Below are 15,952 nucleotides of genomic sequence, written 5' to 3' on the forward strand. Positions count from 1 at the left end.
CACAAACAAGATCAGGTATCATAGAGGGTATTAATCAAAAGAGATTAGTTTTAAAAGATCACAAGTCATTAGGGGTACAGATTGGTCATGGCAAGAACACAAGTGGCATTAATAGTCATAGGAGCATACAACATTCAGAGTAAGGTCTTAAACAAAATGGGGGCAGGTTAATAACATCAATTGGCCATTAGAAGTTCAGAATTAGGTAGAGAAACATGGATTAGACCATATAGTCAAAACAAAACATTTGAATTATCAACAATACTAAACTAAGCATGCTTCATTCTGTCTAAATTAACTAAGTTAGGTGCAAAGACATTATTAGGCTAGCAATTATAGGCAGAATCACACATAAAGAGAGTCAAGGGAATACATTAAGTCGTGCAGTTTCAAAGAACATGCTAACATAAGAGAATAAACATTGTGAGAGTTTAGAAACTAACCAGTGATTGTTCAATAAACAAGAAAAGAACAGTAGTAAGGACCTAGAGTCTCAAACGTGTCAAGTTTCCAAGGGTTTCAAGAACCAGGGCAGTGCTCACACCCAAGAGATGGTTAGAAATGTAGAAATCCAGTGGCCTTGGCTTTCAGCCGGCAAAGAGCCAAACAGAACAGAATAGTAAACAAATACACAGTAGAAACCTCAATTTTTAGTGAGAGTTTTGTAGTGACTTTCGTCTGTCCAAAAAGGAGAAAGGGAATAGGTTTATATAGTGGTAAAAATCAGCACATAAGTAAGAAAATACAAACAATCAGACCAAAAAAGAAAAGAAGAACACGTAAATCAATTTAAAATTAAATTAGGAGAATAAGCCGGTAAACCCTAGTTTTTTAGGAAAAATAAATATCAACGGAATATACACAGAAACGGTAGCATAGGACGAATATAGACACAAATAATACTCAAAATCAGAGAATCAAACCAATTTTGGTTCGATTTGAAGAGATCTGTAAACCCTAGTTTTAGGGAATGTAAGAATCAACAAAAAAATGCATATATATTCGTACTCACAATAGAACAAAGGATGAACATAGACAGAATAGCAGAAAGATCAGTGATTTGAACCTATTTTGGTTCGATCTTGTGGAGATCTGCTTACCATGTTTAGGCAAGCGGTATAGGAGAGTAACCAATACCCGGAGGAGGTCATATATGGCAAGTAGTAGCCATAGAATCCCATATTAGACGAGATTATGAGAGGATTTAGGGGGCTAGGGTTCTTTGGAGGGGGAAGGGAGATGAGGGATATTATGGCGGCGGACGGGAGAGAATGGGATTAGGGTTGGGGTTTGGGTTAGTTTAAAGGGGTGGGTTTGATATGGGCCGTTGATCTCAGAGATCAACGACCACGATTAAAGGGTAGTTGGGTTGGGTTATTAGAAACGGGTCACGACCAGGTTAGGGGTTGGGTTAATTTGGTTTGGGATGGGGGTTGTTTGGGCTAGTGTATTAGGCTTTGGGCCTTTGTTGGTCCGAAAATAGGTAGGATTTTAGGCTAGTTTTTAAATACCCAATATTTAATAAAAACATAATTTATAAAAGTAATTAATAAATAACAAAATATTATTTGTGCACTAAAATGATTAAAAATAATAACTTACATTATAAAAATATAAAATGTTTTTTTTTGAATAAATAATGTAATTATACATGAATATGAGCTATTATTGCAAAAATATGCAATTAGCCTAAAAATGCAAATGTAATTATAAAAAGTGAAGTAAAATATTTTAAAACGTACATGGTGTAAATGATAAGTTTGGATGATTAAATCATCATAAAAATAATTTTAAGGATAATTATTGGATATTTATACAATAAAATACAAAAAGAAATTGATTTAAAGCCTTTAAAGATTATGGAAAATTATGAAAAAAAGCTTGTATAGGTTTATAAACTAAATGATAATGCAAATATACTATTTTGAAAGTATATATATATATATATATATATATATATATATATATATATATATATATATATATATATATATATATATATATATATAATATGAGAGAAATATTGGGTATCAACAGCTGCCCCTCTTTACCTGGGAATGATGAAAGAGTTGTTGGGTAAAGAAATGATGACCTATTTTGACCAAATGGGGTGATTTGAAAAATGGAGGCCGAACTCCAGTTTCTGAGTTTCCTACATATCCCTAATTTTATGGGAATCGGGTCATGTGTAGTTCTGGATCCAGCGGTGAACTGAACCGATGTAGTTGTTCTAGGAATGGACAGGTTCTTCAAGATAGGACAACATCGGAGTTGTGAATGAATGTACCTTGGAACGGTTATGGGTATTTGAACAGTTATCAGATGGGAATGGGTAATGGACGGTGGTTGGTTACGTTTGAAATAATTGCAGGATATGAACGTTGAACGAAAACCGGAGCGAAAATTGCTCCCGTTAGGAGAACAGTTACTTCCTGGATTACCCGCAAAACTTAAAACACAATGCATGCAAGTATATATGGATTATTGCGAGAATTTAAACATGATGCAAATTCCCTTTGGACAATGAAAGTTATCTTTGGACGATGGGGATGGTGTCCTTAAACCATGATGTCCTGGGCCATGAATTGCGTGATAGGAGATTCGCAGGCCATGAAATGATATTCTCGGGCCATGAAAATGGTGCCTCTGAACTATGACACCTTTGAATAATGATGTGCAATATTAAGAGATCCTCAGGCCATGGCATGGTGTCTTCCGGCTATGAGGATGATGTCTTCGGACTATGACGCCTTTGGATAGAATGGCGATGTTTCAGCCCATGAGATGCAAAGACATGATGTTTGGTCATGCAAAGCGAAACAAGATAGAGCTTAGTCTTGTGTAAGATCGGGGGCAGAGCTTAGCCCCGAGGTGGAGAATAGTGCTAGATTTCAAGTAGCATAGCATTTGGGGTTACACAAGGAAAGGCAGAGCTTAGCCTTATGCGACTAGGGAGGCAATTCTTAGCCTCATGCGAAGTGGGAGATGATGATTAGTCTCATGCAATTGAGGAGGCAGGGCTTAGCCTCATGCAGGATGGGAGACAATGCTTAGTCTCGTCCAAGGAAAGGCAGTGCTTAGCCTTGTGCAAGATGGAGGCAGGGCTTAGCCTCATGCAAAATGGAGACAATGCTTAGTCTCATGTAGGGGAAGGCAATGCTTAGCCTTATGTAATTGAGGAGGCAGAGCTTAGCTTAGTCTCATGCAGGGGAAGGCAGTGCTTAGCCTTATGCAATTGAGGAGGCAGGGCTTAGCCTCATGCAAAATAGAGGCAATGCTTAGTCTCATGCAGGGGAAGACAGTGCTTAGCCTTATGCAATTGAGGAGGCAGGGCTTAATCTCATGCAAAGGTGGAGACAATGCTTAGTCTCATGCAGTGGAAGGTAGTGCTTAGCCTTATGCAATTAAGGAAGCAGGGCTTAGCCTCATGCAAAATAGAGACAATGCTTAGTCTCATGCAGGGAAAGGCAGTGCTTAGCCTTATGCAATTAAGGAGGTGGGGCTTAGCCTCATGCAAGTTGGAGACAATGCTTAGTCTCATGCAATGAACAGATAATAAGTAATAACAGAGTATTTCTTAGCTGGAAATGTGTTTGCGCTTGGCAGCTTTATCGTTATGAAGATAGTGATTTTGAGGTGTGCCCGAATTTGAGAATATTTCTTGTTCCTGCATCCAAAGGACAATCTTGAGTTTTACGGGGGAAGGTTGGTTCGTGCCTCTGCCTGCCTGCTTTTCTTTGCTCTGTATCGAAGTCCTGCTTGAGTTACCACGGGTAGTATCTGGCTGTTTCATAAAAATAATGTTTTCAAAAATATGCGTGCATATGATGAATGTAGTTATTTAAAATATATTAGTATGCATTATCGGATAAATTAGATGAACCAATGACTGTGACACTTTAGAGACATTGTGAGTTCCTTAGAATTTTGAGGGTCCTCCTCAAAATTCTACCCCAGTTTACTTAGGCGATTCTCTGATCGTTCTGCATTTGATGACGTTGGCTGGACTTGCTCCGGAAGTTTGAGGGTCTTCCTCAAAATTCTGCCCCAGTTTCTGATTATGGGGAAAATGAAAATTTTATTGAATTGTGACCGAACCCACAGGGCTGCCTACGTATTCCCTCTTAAATGGGAATCAGGTCGAGCGTAGTTCAATTACATCATATGAAGAAATGCAAACATTCTAAACATAATATCTTTTGACTGCGTCTAAATTGATAGGCTTTGGCCAAACCTCTTCGTCCATTTCTGTGAGTATGAGCGCTCCTCTTTTTAGTACTCTGTGAACCATGTAGGGCCCTTGCCAATTGGGCAAAAATTTCCCTTTGGCTTCATCTTGATGCGGGAAGATCCACTTCAGTACCAGCTGCCCTGGTGCGAATTGTCTAAGTTTGACCCTTTTGTTGAAAGCTCTGGACATCCTATTCTGATAGAGTTGACCATGACACACTGCATTCATTCTTTTCCCGTCAATGAGAGCTAATTGTTCATAGCGGCTTCTTATCCATTCTACATCATTGAGTTCAGCTTCTTGTATAATTCTTACAGAAGGAATTTCAACATCGGCAGGAATGACATCTTCGGTACCGTAGACCAGCAAATAGGGAGTTGCCCTGGTTGATATGCGGACTGTGGTACGGTTCCCCAATAAGGCAAATGGTAACTTCTCGTACCATTGCTTGTGGTTATCTACCATCTTCCTTAGTATTTTCTTGATATTCTTGTTTGCAGCCTCCACGGCTCCATTCATTTGAGGTCTGTATGCTGTGGAATTCTTGTGCTTGATTTTGAAGGTCTCGCACATAGCTTTCATTAGGTCACTGTTGAGATTGGTGGTGTTGTCGGTAATGATGGACTCTGGAACCCTGAATTGGCAAACAATACGATCTCTGACAAACTCTACGACGACTTTCTTGGTTACAGCTTTGTCGGATGCAGCTTCGACCCATTTTGTGAAGTAGTCTATGGTCACTAAAATGAACCTGTGCCTGTTTGAAGCGGCAGGCTCGATTGGTCCAATGATGTATATTCCCCAAGCGGCAAACGACCAAGGTGCACTCGTTGCATTGAGTTCATTTGGTGGCACTCGTATCATATATGCGTGTATTTGGCACTGATGATATTTCTGGACATACCTGATGCAGTCCGTTTCCATAGTCATCCAAAAATAACCTGCCCTTAGTATCTTCTTAACTAAAATGAAACTATTCATGTGTGGTCTGCAAGTTCCAGAGTGTATCTCTTCAAGCAGTTTGGAAGCTTCCTTGGCATCAATACACCGTAATAACCCTAGGTCTGGAGTCCTTCTGTACAGAATTTCTCCACTTTGGAAGAAATGGTTGGACAATCTTCGGAGCGTGCATTTTTTAGTATGATTTGCATGCTCCGGGTACTCTCCTTTTGCCAAGTACTCCTTGATATAATAGATTAGTCTGCTTCTTCTTCAACATGAGCACAGTAAGCTGGCTGATTATGACTCCTTACCGGAATGGGGTCGATGAAATTCTTGTCCGGATGATGTATCATGGAGGACAAAGTGGCCAATGCGTCTGCGAACTCATTCTGGATTCTCAGGACATGTCTAAACTCTATCTTCGTGAACCTCTTCATCATCTCTTGCACATGATATAGATATGGTAATATCTTGGTATTCTTTGTAGCCCATTCTCCCTGCACCTGATGTACCAGAAGATCTGAATCACCAATTACCAGTAATTCCTGGATATTCATGTCAACGGCCAAATTGAGCCCCAATATGCAAGCCTCATATTCTGCCATATTATTGGTGCACGAAAATTTGAGTTTCGCGGATACCGGATAATGTTGACCTATTTCTAACACAAAAGCGGCTCCAATACCCACTCCTTTGAAGTTTGTGGCTCCATTGAAAAACATTCTCCATCCGTCGTAGGCTTCGGCGATATATTCTCCTACGAATGATACTTCTTCATCAGGAAAATACGTTTTTAGTGATTCGTATTCTCCTCCTATAGGATTTTCCGCAAGATTATCCGCTAATGCTTGTCCCTTAACCGCCTTCTAAGTCACATAGACTATGTCGAATTCACTCAACAATATCTGCCATTTTGCCAACTTCCCTGTAGGCATGGGTTTCTGGAAGATGTACTTCAGAGGATCCATCCTTGATATGAGATATGTGGTATAGGCACAGAAGTAGTGCCTCAGTTTTTGGGCTATCCAGGTCAAAGCACAGCAGGTGCGTTCCAGTAAAGAATACCATGCTTCGTAGGGTGTGAACTTCTTACTCAGATAGTATATGGCCTGTTTTTTCCTTCCCGTCTCATCATGTTGTCCCAAGACACAACCAAAAGCCCCATCTAATACAGAGAGACAGAGTAGCAGTGGTCTACCAGGTTCTGGCGGGACCAGGACTGGCGGTGTGGACAAATATTCTTTGATTCTGTCAAAAGATTTCTGGCAGTCTTCAGTCCAATTGGTTGCGACATACTTCTTTAACGTTTTGAAAATCGGCTCACAAATCACGGTTGATTGTGCTATGAAGCGGCTGATGTAATTAAGACATCCCAAGAAGCTCATCACGTCTTTCTTGTTCTTTGGAGGTGGCAAATCCTGGATAGCCTTGACCTTTTGATGGGTCTAGCTCAATTCCTCGGCGACTGACGATGAATCCTAACAGCTTTCCTGCTGGGACCCCGAAGGCACATTTTGCGGGATTCAATTTCAAATTGTACCTCCGAAGCCGATCAAAGAATTTCCTCAAATCTGCTATGTGCTCTGTACTTTTCTTGGATTTGATGATGATGTCATCCACATATACCTCTATCTCTTTGTGTATCATGTCGAGGAAAATAGTTGTCATGGCCCTCATATAAGTGGCCCCAGCATTCTTCAGACCAAATGTCATCATTTTATAGCAGTACACCCCCCACGGTGTAATAAAAGCTATCTTTTCGGCATCCTCTTCATTCATCCAGATCTGATAATATCCCGCGAAGCAATCCACAAAGGATTGGAGTTCATGCTTGGTGCAGTTGTCGATCAGTATGTGTATGTTGGATAACGGGAAATCATCTTTGGGACTTGCTCTGTTTAGGTCCCGATAATTGACGCATACTCTGACTTTCCCATCCTTATTCAAAACTGGCACGATGTTAGCCAACCAAGTTGGATATTCAACCACTCTGAGAACCTTAGCTTTGATCTGCTTGGTGACATCTTCTTTGATTTTAAGACTCATATCTGGCTTGAACTTTCTGAGCTTCTTCTTTACTGGCGGACATATTGGGTTGGTAGGTAGTTTATGAGCCACTATGGACGTGCTCAAACCAGTCATATCATCATAAGACCATGCGAAAATGTCTTCATATTCTTTCAGGAAATGGGTGCATTCTTCTTTCTCTGATGGTGACAGGTGAATGCTTATGCGAGTTTCTTTGACTGTTTCGCAATCTCCCAAGTTGACTATCTCAGTTTCATCCAGGTTGGACTTAGGCTTGTTCTCAAAATCTTCAACTTCTCTAACAATTTCCTTAGGTATTATATCCTCTTCTTCTATTTCTTTCGAGTCATTGTCCTTATGTTGCGTTGTCTCATTACATGTCACAGTTGTTGGTTCATCACGATAAGAAATAGTAATGCTGTAGGGAGAAAACATATAATAATAAAATAGCAGACCATTGATAAGTACCAAAATGTCAAAACACAAGTGATTTTTAATGATTCAAACAATTGTTTCAAAGCATCTCTATGCCTGTATGTCATGTGTGCATGCCAATGCAATGCAACTCAATGATAAAAATCATAAACAGCCCCTCGGGCAGAACATCAATCATATACAGCCCCTCGGGTAAACCTCACAGTCACTCGTGCCACTCGGGCATACCTCACAATCACTCTTGCCACTCGGGCATACCTCACAATCACTCATGCCTCCCAGTCACTCATCACTCGGGACTCAGCACTCGGCACTCGCACTCAGTAGGTACCTGCGCTCACTGGGGGTGTGTACAGACTTCGGAGGGGATCCTTCATCCCAAGCGCTATAATCTGCACGGACAACTCACGTGCGATAATAATAAAGTATGCTGCAGGCAGGCAGCCCCGATCCACACTCATCCTCACAATTCAGGCCCTAGGCCTCACTCAGGTATGCTGCAGGCGGGCAGCCCCAATCCACACTCATCCTCACAAATCAGGCCCTCGGCCGATATCAAACATGCTGCGGCGTGCAGCCCGATCCCATGAATATGCAACATTCTACGGCGTGCAACCCGATCCCATGAATATGAAACATAATTCAGGCCCTCGGCCTCACTCAGTCATAAACCCTCAAGCCACTCGGGCATCTCAGTTAAATAGGGCATTCGGCCCAAAACATTTATATGCATCAAAATAGAGTCATAAAATTGAGTTATGATATGAAATGAAATGAATATGACTGAGTATAAATTTTCAATTTAACACAATAATTCACAGCAATATGACCCTTGTGGGTCCCAATAATAATGGCACATAGCCTCAACATGATTTGTAATATGCTTTTCAGCTCAATTTCTTTAACACATAAAACCGCATGGAAAATATCAAGGTTATTTAACTATAACATTCCACATAAACAATTATGTCACAATTTCTCTAGTGCACGCCCACACGCCCGTCACCTAGCATGTGCGTCACCTCCCAACAATTCACAAAATACATATATTCAGGGTTCATACCCTCAACTCCAAGATTAGAAGAGTTACTTACCTCAATCCAAGCAAATTCTTTAATCCAATAAACCTTTTCCTCGTGATTCGGCCTCCGAACGCCTCGAATCTTAATCAAAATAATTTTATACAATCAACACGAGGTATAGAAATCAATTCCATATGAAAATGCTAATTTTCCATAAAAATCCGAAATTTAGTTCAAAAATTGCCCATGGGGCCCACACCTCAGAACCCGACAAAAGTTACAAAATCTGAACACCCGTTCCGATACGAGTCCAACCATACAAAAATTATCAAATTCCGACATCGGATTGACCTTCAAATCTTCATTTTATATTTTTGGAAGATTTTATAAAAATCTAATTTTTCTTCCATAAATTCATGGATTCATGATGTCAATGAATATGGAATCATGAAATATAATCAATATAGGATAAGGAACACTTACCCCAATATTTTCCCATAAAAATCGCCCAAAAATCGCCTAAACCGAGCTCCCCAACTCTATTTTTGTCAAAAATGGTCAAAAAACCCGTTTATAGAGCCTTTGGTGTTTTTGAGCATCACAGGTAGCGTGGGGCGCTGCCTGTGGCGCAGTTTCCAGTACCCAAAAATTCCCAGCGCCAGGGCTAGCGCCCCACGCTACCCTGGGCGCTCGCGGCGACGGGAAATCTCCTCTGATACGGAAATGGGCATAACTCTCTCATACGATATCCGAATTCAACGATTCTTTTTGCTATGGCTCCGTAATTTCAATACGGATATAATAATTTAATCAAAACTGAATTTGGAGCTCATTTGCTTTATGTGATACCACATATTCTTGAAGAATCGACATCGAACATTCTAGGTTCAATGCCGAAACATAACAAATCAATCCGGAATGAACTCAAATTTTTGCGTACAAGTCATAAATGGAATAACAAAGCTATTCCAATCTCAAAAAATAGGATTCCGACCTCGATATCAAAAAGTCAACCCCCGGGTCAAACTTCCCAAAATTCAACTTTCGGCAATTCAAGCCAAATTCCACTACGGATTTCCAAATAATTCACCGGACTCGCTCCTAAGTCCAAAATCACCACATGGAGCTATTGGAATCATCAAAATTCGAGTCCGAGGTCGTTTACACATAACTCGACATCCGGTCACTATTTTAACTTAAGCTTTAAGGCTTGGAACTAAGTGTTCCAATTCATTCCAAAACCTCACCGGACCCGAACCATTTGCCCCGACAAGTCACACAACAACTGTAAAGCCCAATTTGAGAAGTAAATGAGGAAACTGGGTTGTAATACTCGAAACGACCAGTCGGGTCGTTTCATCATACAGTATTCATATTGGCATATAGATATAGAGATGTCATATTCCTCATATCAGTCACACTTGGCATATTTTATCTGTGTTGAATTTAAATGTTAAAACTGAAAGCATTTCTACATTTTCTGTATTGTTAAACTCTGTATTCGTACTATATTGGTTGGGCTCGTCACTGCTTTTAGCCCAAAGATTAGAGTTGTCACTTATTGAGTTGGTTGTACTCATGCTACACCCTGCACTTCGTGTGCAGATCCAGGTATTTCTGGGCACGATGGTTGCTGATCTTGGAGTTTTACCCGTTCGGAGATCATCAAGATAGCTGCTTTGGCATCCGCAGGCCTTGACTCTCCTCCTCTATCTCTTAGTTTTATTTATGTTATTCTACCTTTCTAGCCGGTGTTTCAGACTATGTTATTATATATCTGCTCATGTACTCAGTGACACCCGAATTTTGAAAAGAATTGTATTCGAGTCGCAGTTGTTTATATCAGCTATTTATGACAGTTATTACTGTTAAACTTGCTTCAACTTATTTTCAATACAAAATGCCCAGTTTTATTGTGAATGTCGGTGTCACGACCCGAAATTTCCCACTGACGGGACCGTGATGGCGCCTAATATTTCACTTGCTAGGCAAGCCAACGTTAGAGAATCATTAAACCAATTCCTTATTTCCATTCAGTAATTAACAATAATTAACTAAGATGAAATATAATAAGTGCGGAATATCATAAAACTGTATTAATTACTACCACCCGGATCTGGAGTCACAATTTACGAGCATTCTAGAATTTACTGTAATAAGTAATAGTCTGGAAGAAATACAACTGTGTGAATGAAAGAAAACAACAGTGACATAAAGAGTAGACGGGGACTTCAAGGTCTGTGAACGCCGACAGATCTACCTTGAGTCTCCGGACAGCGGACAGATTTGGCGGTCCATTGGTAGGCCCAATTAAGATGTGTATTCTACACCGAGCCGGAATGGTTGGCTTCATACTGCTATTATTGAGGGATGTGTCATTCGGTTGATGTTGAGCTTATTCGTGTTCTCAGATGATCTATGAGTTGCTCTTTCATGCTACGAGGAGTTGTGATTCATTGGTTATGTGCACAGATGGTGCGGTTGTATTTGAGTTTTATAGTGGAATTTGAGCGTGATGAGTATTTGGGTATTGCATGATCGATTGCGTAATGGTTATGTTCTTTTAGGTTTTGTGTGGAATTTTTGTCATTTGCCTCTCCATGGTTATTGATTTTGAGTAGGGTGGCTCGGGGTATATTATATGGACCAACGTTTGGATGGGGACACACATTGCAGCAGAGCTATATTAAGGTATGAACCTTGTGTTAGAATCGGATGATGGTTCTACGGTGTATGATGAATTTTCAGCATTTCGTTGTGGCGGTAGTTATTAATATTGCAGGGCAGTTCTCTCATTTGAGTCATTTTTCATGACTGAGTATATTTGAATTGTTGCGTATTGGTGCACAGATGGCATGAGTTGTGGCTCTGAGTTATATTGGTGCGGCATGTCTGTGGAAATAGTTGTGTTTAGTAATATAAGGTCATTCGACCTCAAATGGGTACTATCATGTTTGATTACCGTATGTTAGGGTACGTTAGGGAGGATAATATTGAAAGTCGGCTCAAAAAGCGATTATGGTTCTGGTTGGGCGAGAGAGCTTCGTGACTTGTTTATTTTGCGTGTTTCTTTTATTATCAACAGTGTATGAAGGTTTTGGGATGAGGTTTGGCTTGATATGAGGTTTTATAATATGTTGGTTGATTATATCTGTGGGGATAGTTATGGCTTGATACAGCTTGTTCAAACTCATAAAGTGTATAAATGTAAGATTCGCATCTTGAAAGAAATTCTAAAGGTTGGAAATTAAATTCCAAGGTTTATGGGCTAGAGTTAAATTAATGAATTCAGTTGGATTGTGTTGTCAAGCCTATATGGAATAGGGTGACGTGGGTTCACCCCCGGGTACGTGTGTGGTAAGATGGAACAATGATTTGATGGCTTGGAAACAACTCTTGGCATGTTCGAGGACGAACGTATATTTAAGTGGGGGAGAATATAACGACCCGACTGGTCGTTTCGAGTATTACAACCCAGTTTCCCCATTTACTTCTCCAATTGGGCTTTACAGTTGTTGTGTGACTTGCCAGGGCAAATGGTTCGGGTCCGGTGAGGTTTTGGAATGAATTGGAACACTTAGTTCCAAGGCTTAAAGCTTAAGTTAAAATAGTGACCGGATGTCGAGTTATGTGTAAACGACCTCGGACTCGAATTTTGATGATTCCAATAGCTCCATGTGGTGATTTTGGACTTAGGAGCAAGTCCGGTAAATTATTTCGAAATCCGTAGTGGAATTTGGCTTGAATTGCCGAAAGTTGAATTTTGGGAAGTTTGACCCGGGGGGTTGACTTTTTGATATCGAGGTCGTAATCCTATTTTTTTGAGATTGGAATAGCTTTGTTATTCCATTTATGACTTGTACGCAAAAATTTGAGTTCATTCCGGATTGATTTGCTATGTTTCGGCATTGAACCTAGAATGTTCGATATCGATTATTCAAGAATATGTGGTATCACATCAAGCAAATGAGCTCCAAATTCAGTTTTGATTGAAGTATTAGATCCGTATTGAAATTACGGAGCCATAGCAAAAAGAATCATTGAATTCGGACATCGTATGAGAGAGTTATGCCCATTTCTGTATCGGAGGAGATTTCCCGTCGCCGCGAGCGCCCAGGGTAGCGTGGGGCGCTAGCCCTGGCGCTGGGAATTTTTGGGTACTGGAAACTGCGCCACAGGCAGCGCTCCACGCTACCTGTGACGCTCAAAAACATCAGAGGCTCTATAAACGGGTTTTTTGACCATTTTTGACAAAAATAGAGTTGGGGAGCTCAGTTTAGGCGATATTTGGGCGATTTTCATGGGAAAATATTGGGGTAAGTGTTTCTTATCCTATATTGATTATATTTCATGATTCCATATTCATTTACATCATGAATCCATGAATTTATGGAAGAAAAATTAGATTTTTATAAAATCTTCCAAAAATATAAAATGAAGATTTGAAGGTCAATCCGATGTCGGAATTTAATAATTTTTGTATGGTTGGACTCGTATCGGAACGGGTGTTCAGATTTTGTAACTTTTGTCGGGTTCCGAGGTGTGGGCCCCATGGGCAATTTTTGAACTAAATTTCGGATTTTTATGAAAAATTAGCATTTTCATATGGAATTGATTTCTATACCTCGTGTTGATTGTATCAAATTATTTTGACTAAGATTCGAGGCGTTCGGAGGCCGAATCACGAGGAAAAGGTTTATTGGATTAAAGAATTTGCTTGGATTGAGGTAAGTAACTCTTCTAATCTTGGAGTTGAGGATATGAACCCTGAATATATATATTTTGTGAATTGTTGGGAGGTGACGCACATGCTAGGTGACGGGCGTGTGGGCGTGCACTATAGAAATTGTGAATAATTGTTTATGTGGAATGTTATAGTTAAATAACCTTGGTATTTTCCATGCGGTTTTATGTGTTAAAAAAATTGAGCTGAAAAGCATATTACAAATCATGTTGAGGCTATGTGCCAGTATTATTGGGACCCACAGAGGTCATATTGCTGTGAATTATTGTGTTAAATTGAAAATTTATACTCAGTCATATTCATTTCATTCCATATCATAACTCAGTTTTATGACTCTATTTTTATGCATATAAATGTTTTGGGCCGAATGCCCTGTTTAACTGAGATGCCCGAGTGGCTTGAGAGGTTTATGACTGAGTGAGGCCGAGGGCCTGATTTATGTTTCATATTCATGGGATCGGGCTGCACGCCGCAGCATGTTGCATATTCATGGGATCGGGCTGCACGCCGCAGCATGTTTGATATCGGCCGAGGGCCTGATTTGTGAGGATGAGTTTGGATCGGGGCTGCCCGCCTGCAGCATACCTGAGTGAGGCCGAGGGCCTGAATTGTGAGGATGAGTGTGGATCGGGGCTGCCCGCCTGCAGCATACTTTATTATTATCGCACGTGAGTTGTCCGTGCAGATTATAGCGCTTGGGATGAAGGATCCCCTCCGGAGTCTGCACATACTCCCAGTGAGCGCAGGTATCTACTGAGTGCGAGTGTCGAGTGCTGAGTGCCGAGTGATGAGTGACTAGGAGGCATGAGTGATTGTGAGGTATGCCCGAGTGGCAAGAGTGATTGTGAGGTATGCCCGAGAGGCACGAGTGACTGTGAGGTTTACCCGAGGGGCTGTATATGAGTGATGTTCTGCCCGAGGAGCTGTTTATGATTTTTATCATTGAGTTGCATTGCATTGGCATGCACACATGACATACAGGCATAGAGATGTACTTTTTCTCATGTTGTACAACATCACATCATTCATGAGTTTTCACATATTGTTGACAGATGGGCATAGTGATGCATTTGTTTTACACGGGTTATCCGGAAGGAAAATGAAACATCTTATTTATTATTGACAAGATTTTGGGAGAAATTTATTATTTTCAAACTATTTATATTATAGGAAACTTCGGCAAACGATTTGGGTTTTCACTGAGATATTTGGAAGGAAGAACTATAATTTTTGAAATTATTATTTAGCTGAGTATTTTATCCCTGAGTTATTTTTGGTATTATTTTCTTTATGTTGTTATGGATTGTTGTGTACTATTGGTTGTGGACCCGACCTTGGTAGAAGCTCCTCACTACTTTCAACCTACGGCTAGGTTTGTTACTTACTCAGTACATGAGGTCGGTTATACTGATACTACACTTCTGCACATTGCGTGTAGATGTTGGCTGTTATTGTTGCTATGCTCGATGGTTGCGGGACTTGAAGATGTACCTGCGTTCCTGTTGTAGCTGCCTCTTGTTCAGGGTAGCCTTAGATTTATAAAAGCTCTGTTTATGTATTATTCAAACAGACTATGTATTTATTTTATTTCCGCTTTGTATACTCTATTCTTAGAAGCTCATGATTTGTACTACCAGTTCTTGGGGAGATGTATCGGTTTTAGATATTTTCTTTTAATTAATTTTATTGGAATTGGATAGTTGAAAATTGACTTACCTAACGGGTTGGGTTAGGTGCCATCACGAATAGTGAAATTTTGGGTCGTGACCGTGATGCAACACAATGAAAATCTCACGTACTCACACTCTCGGAGCTCTCAATCTGACTGTCTCAATTCTCGCTCGTCACACTCAGTCACTCAGCACTGTACGGTGCCTGCTGCGGCGTGCAGCCCGATCCACATATAGCCATAAGGCCTGTTTTGGCGCGCAACTCGATCCACATATAGCCATAAGGCTTGTTGCGGCATGCAACCCGATCCACATATAGCCATAAGGCTTGTTGTGGCATGCAACTCGAACCACATATAGCCATAAGGCTTGCTACGGCGTGCAACCCGATCCACATATCTCACTTATAGCACGGCTCTCAGGCCCCAACTCAGTTATATTGCGAATCTTTTAGATAAACCTCTTAAAGAATTAGAAGGCCTAGTATACTGCGATGTGTGATTTGATCGAAATTCTGATTTTACAGACTCGGAAGGAGAAACTGTCATCCCAGTCAATCAAATTGGGATGCCCTGGACCTGACATGTCACTTGGCAAGAGTAACATGAAGCTCAGAATTGGGGTGTAGTCAATACTCCCAAATAAAAAGGGAATTGATCTATGGTCGATTTCGTAACAAATCAAATAAAGAGGAATTTCTATTTGTACCTCGTAAAAAAAGCTTTTTATTTTGTGGAATGAACCATTTCCTTTCTTTTCGTGGAAAGAAATTATGTTCAAGTAAGCAAATATGTCATGGTTCTAGGAGTCTATCTATCGCGTATAGACTTTAAGAGCGTGGTGGCCTAACCATCGAGGTGAAGTCGGGACCTAAAAGATC

The 15,952-nt window shown here is 40.5% G+C and overlaps 1 protein-coding gene across 1 annotated transcript; it reads right to left on the reverse strand.

Moving 5' to 3' along the window:
- Positions 1-4,183: 4,183 nt before the first annotated feature.
- LOC138892591 (uncharacterized) lies at positions 4,184-4,750 on the reverse strand. Its single transcript, XM_070176327.1, has one exon. It carries the CDS (start codon positions 4,748-4,750, stop codon positions 4,184-4,186), a length of 567 nt encoding a protein of 188 aa, XP_070032428.1.
- Between the last annotated feature and the right edge of the window lie 11,202 nt (positions 4,751-15,952).

Source organism: Nicotiana tomentosiformis, chromosome 5 (genome assembly GCF_000390325.3).
Source record: "Nicotiana tomentosiformis chromosome 5, ASM39032v3, whole genome shotgun sequence".
NCBI classification, from domain to species: domain Eukaryota; kingdom Viridiplantae; phylum Streptophyta; class Magnoliopsida; order Solanales; family Solanaceae; genus Nicotiana; species Nicotiana tomentosiformis.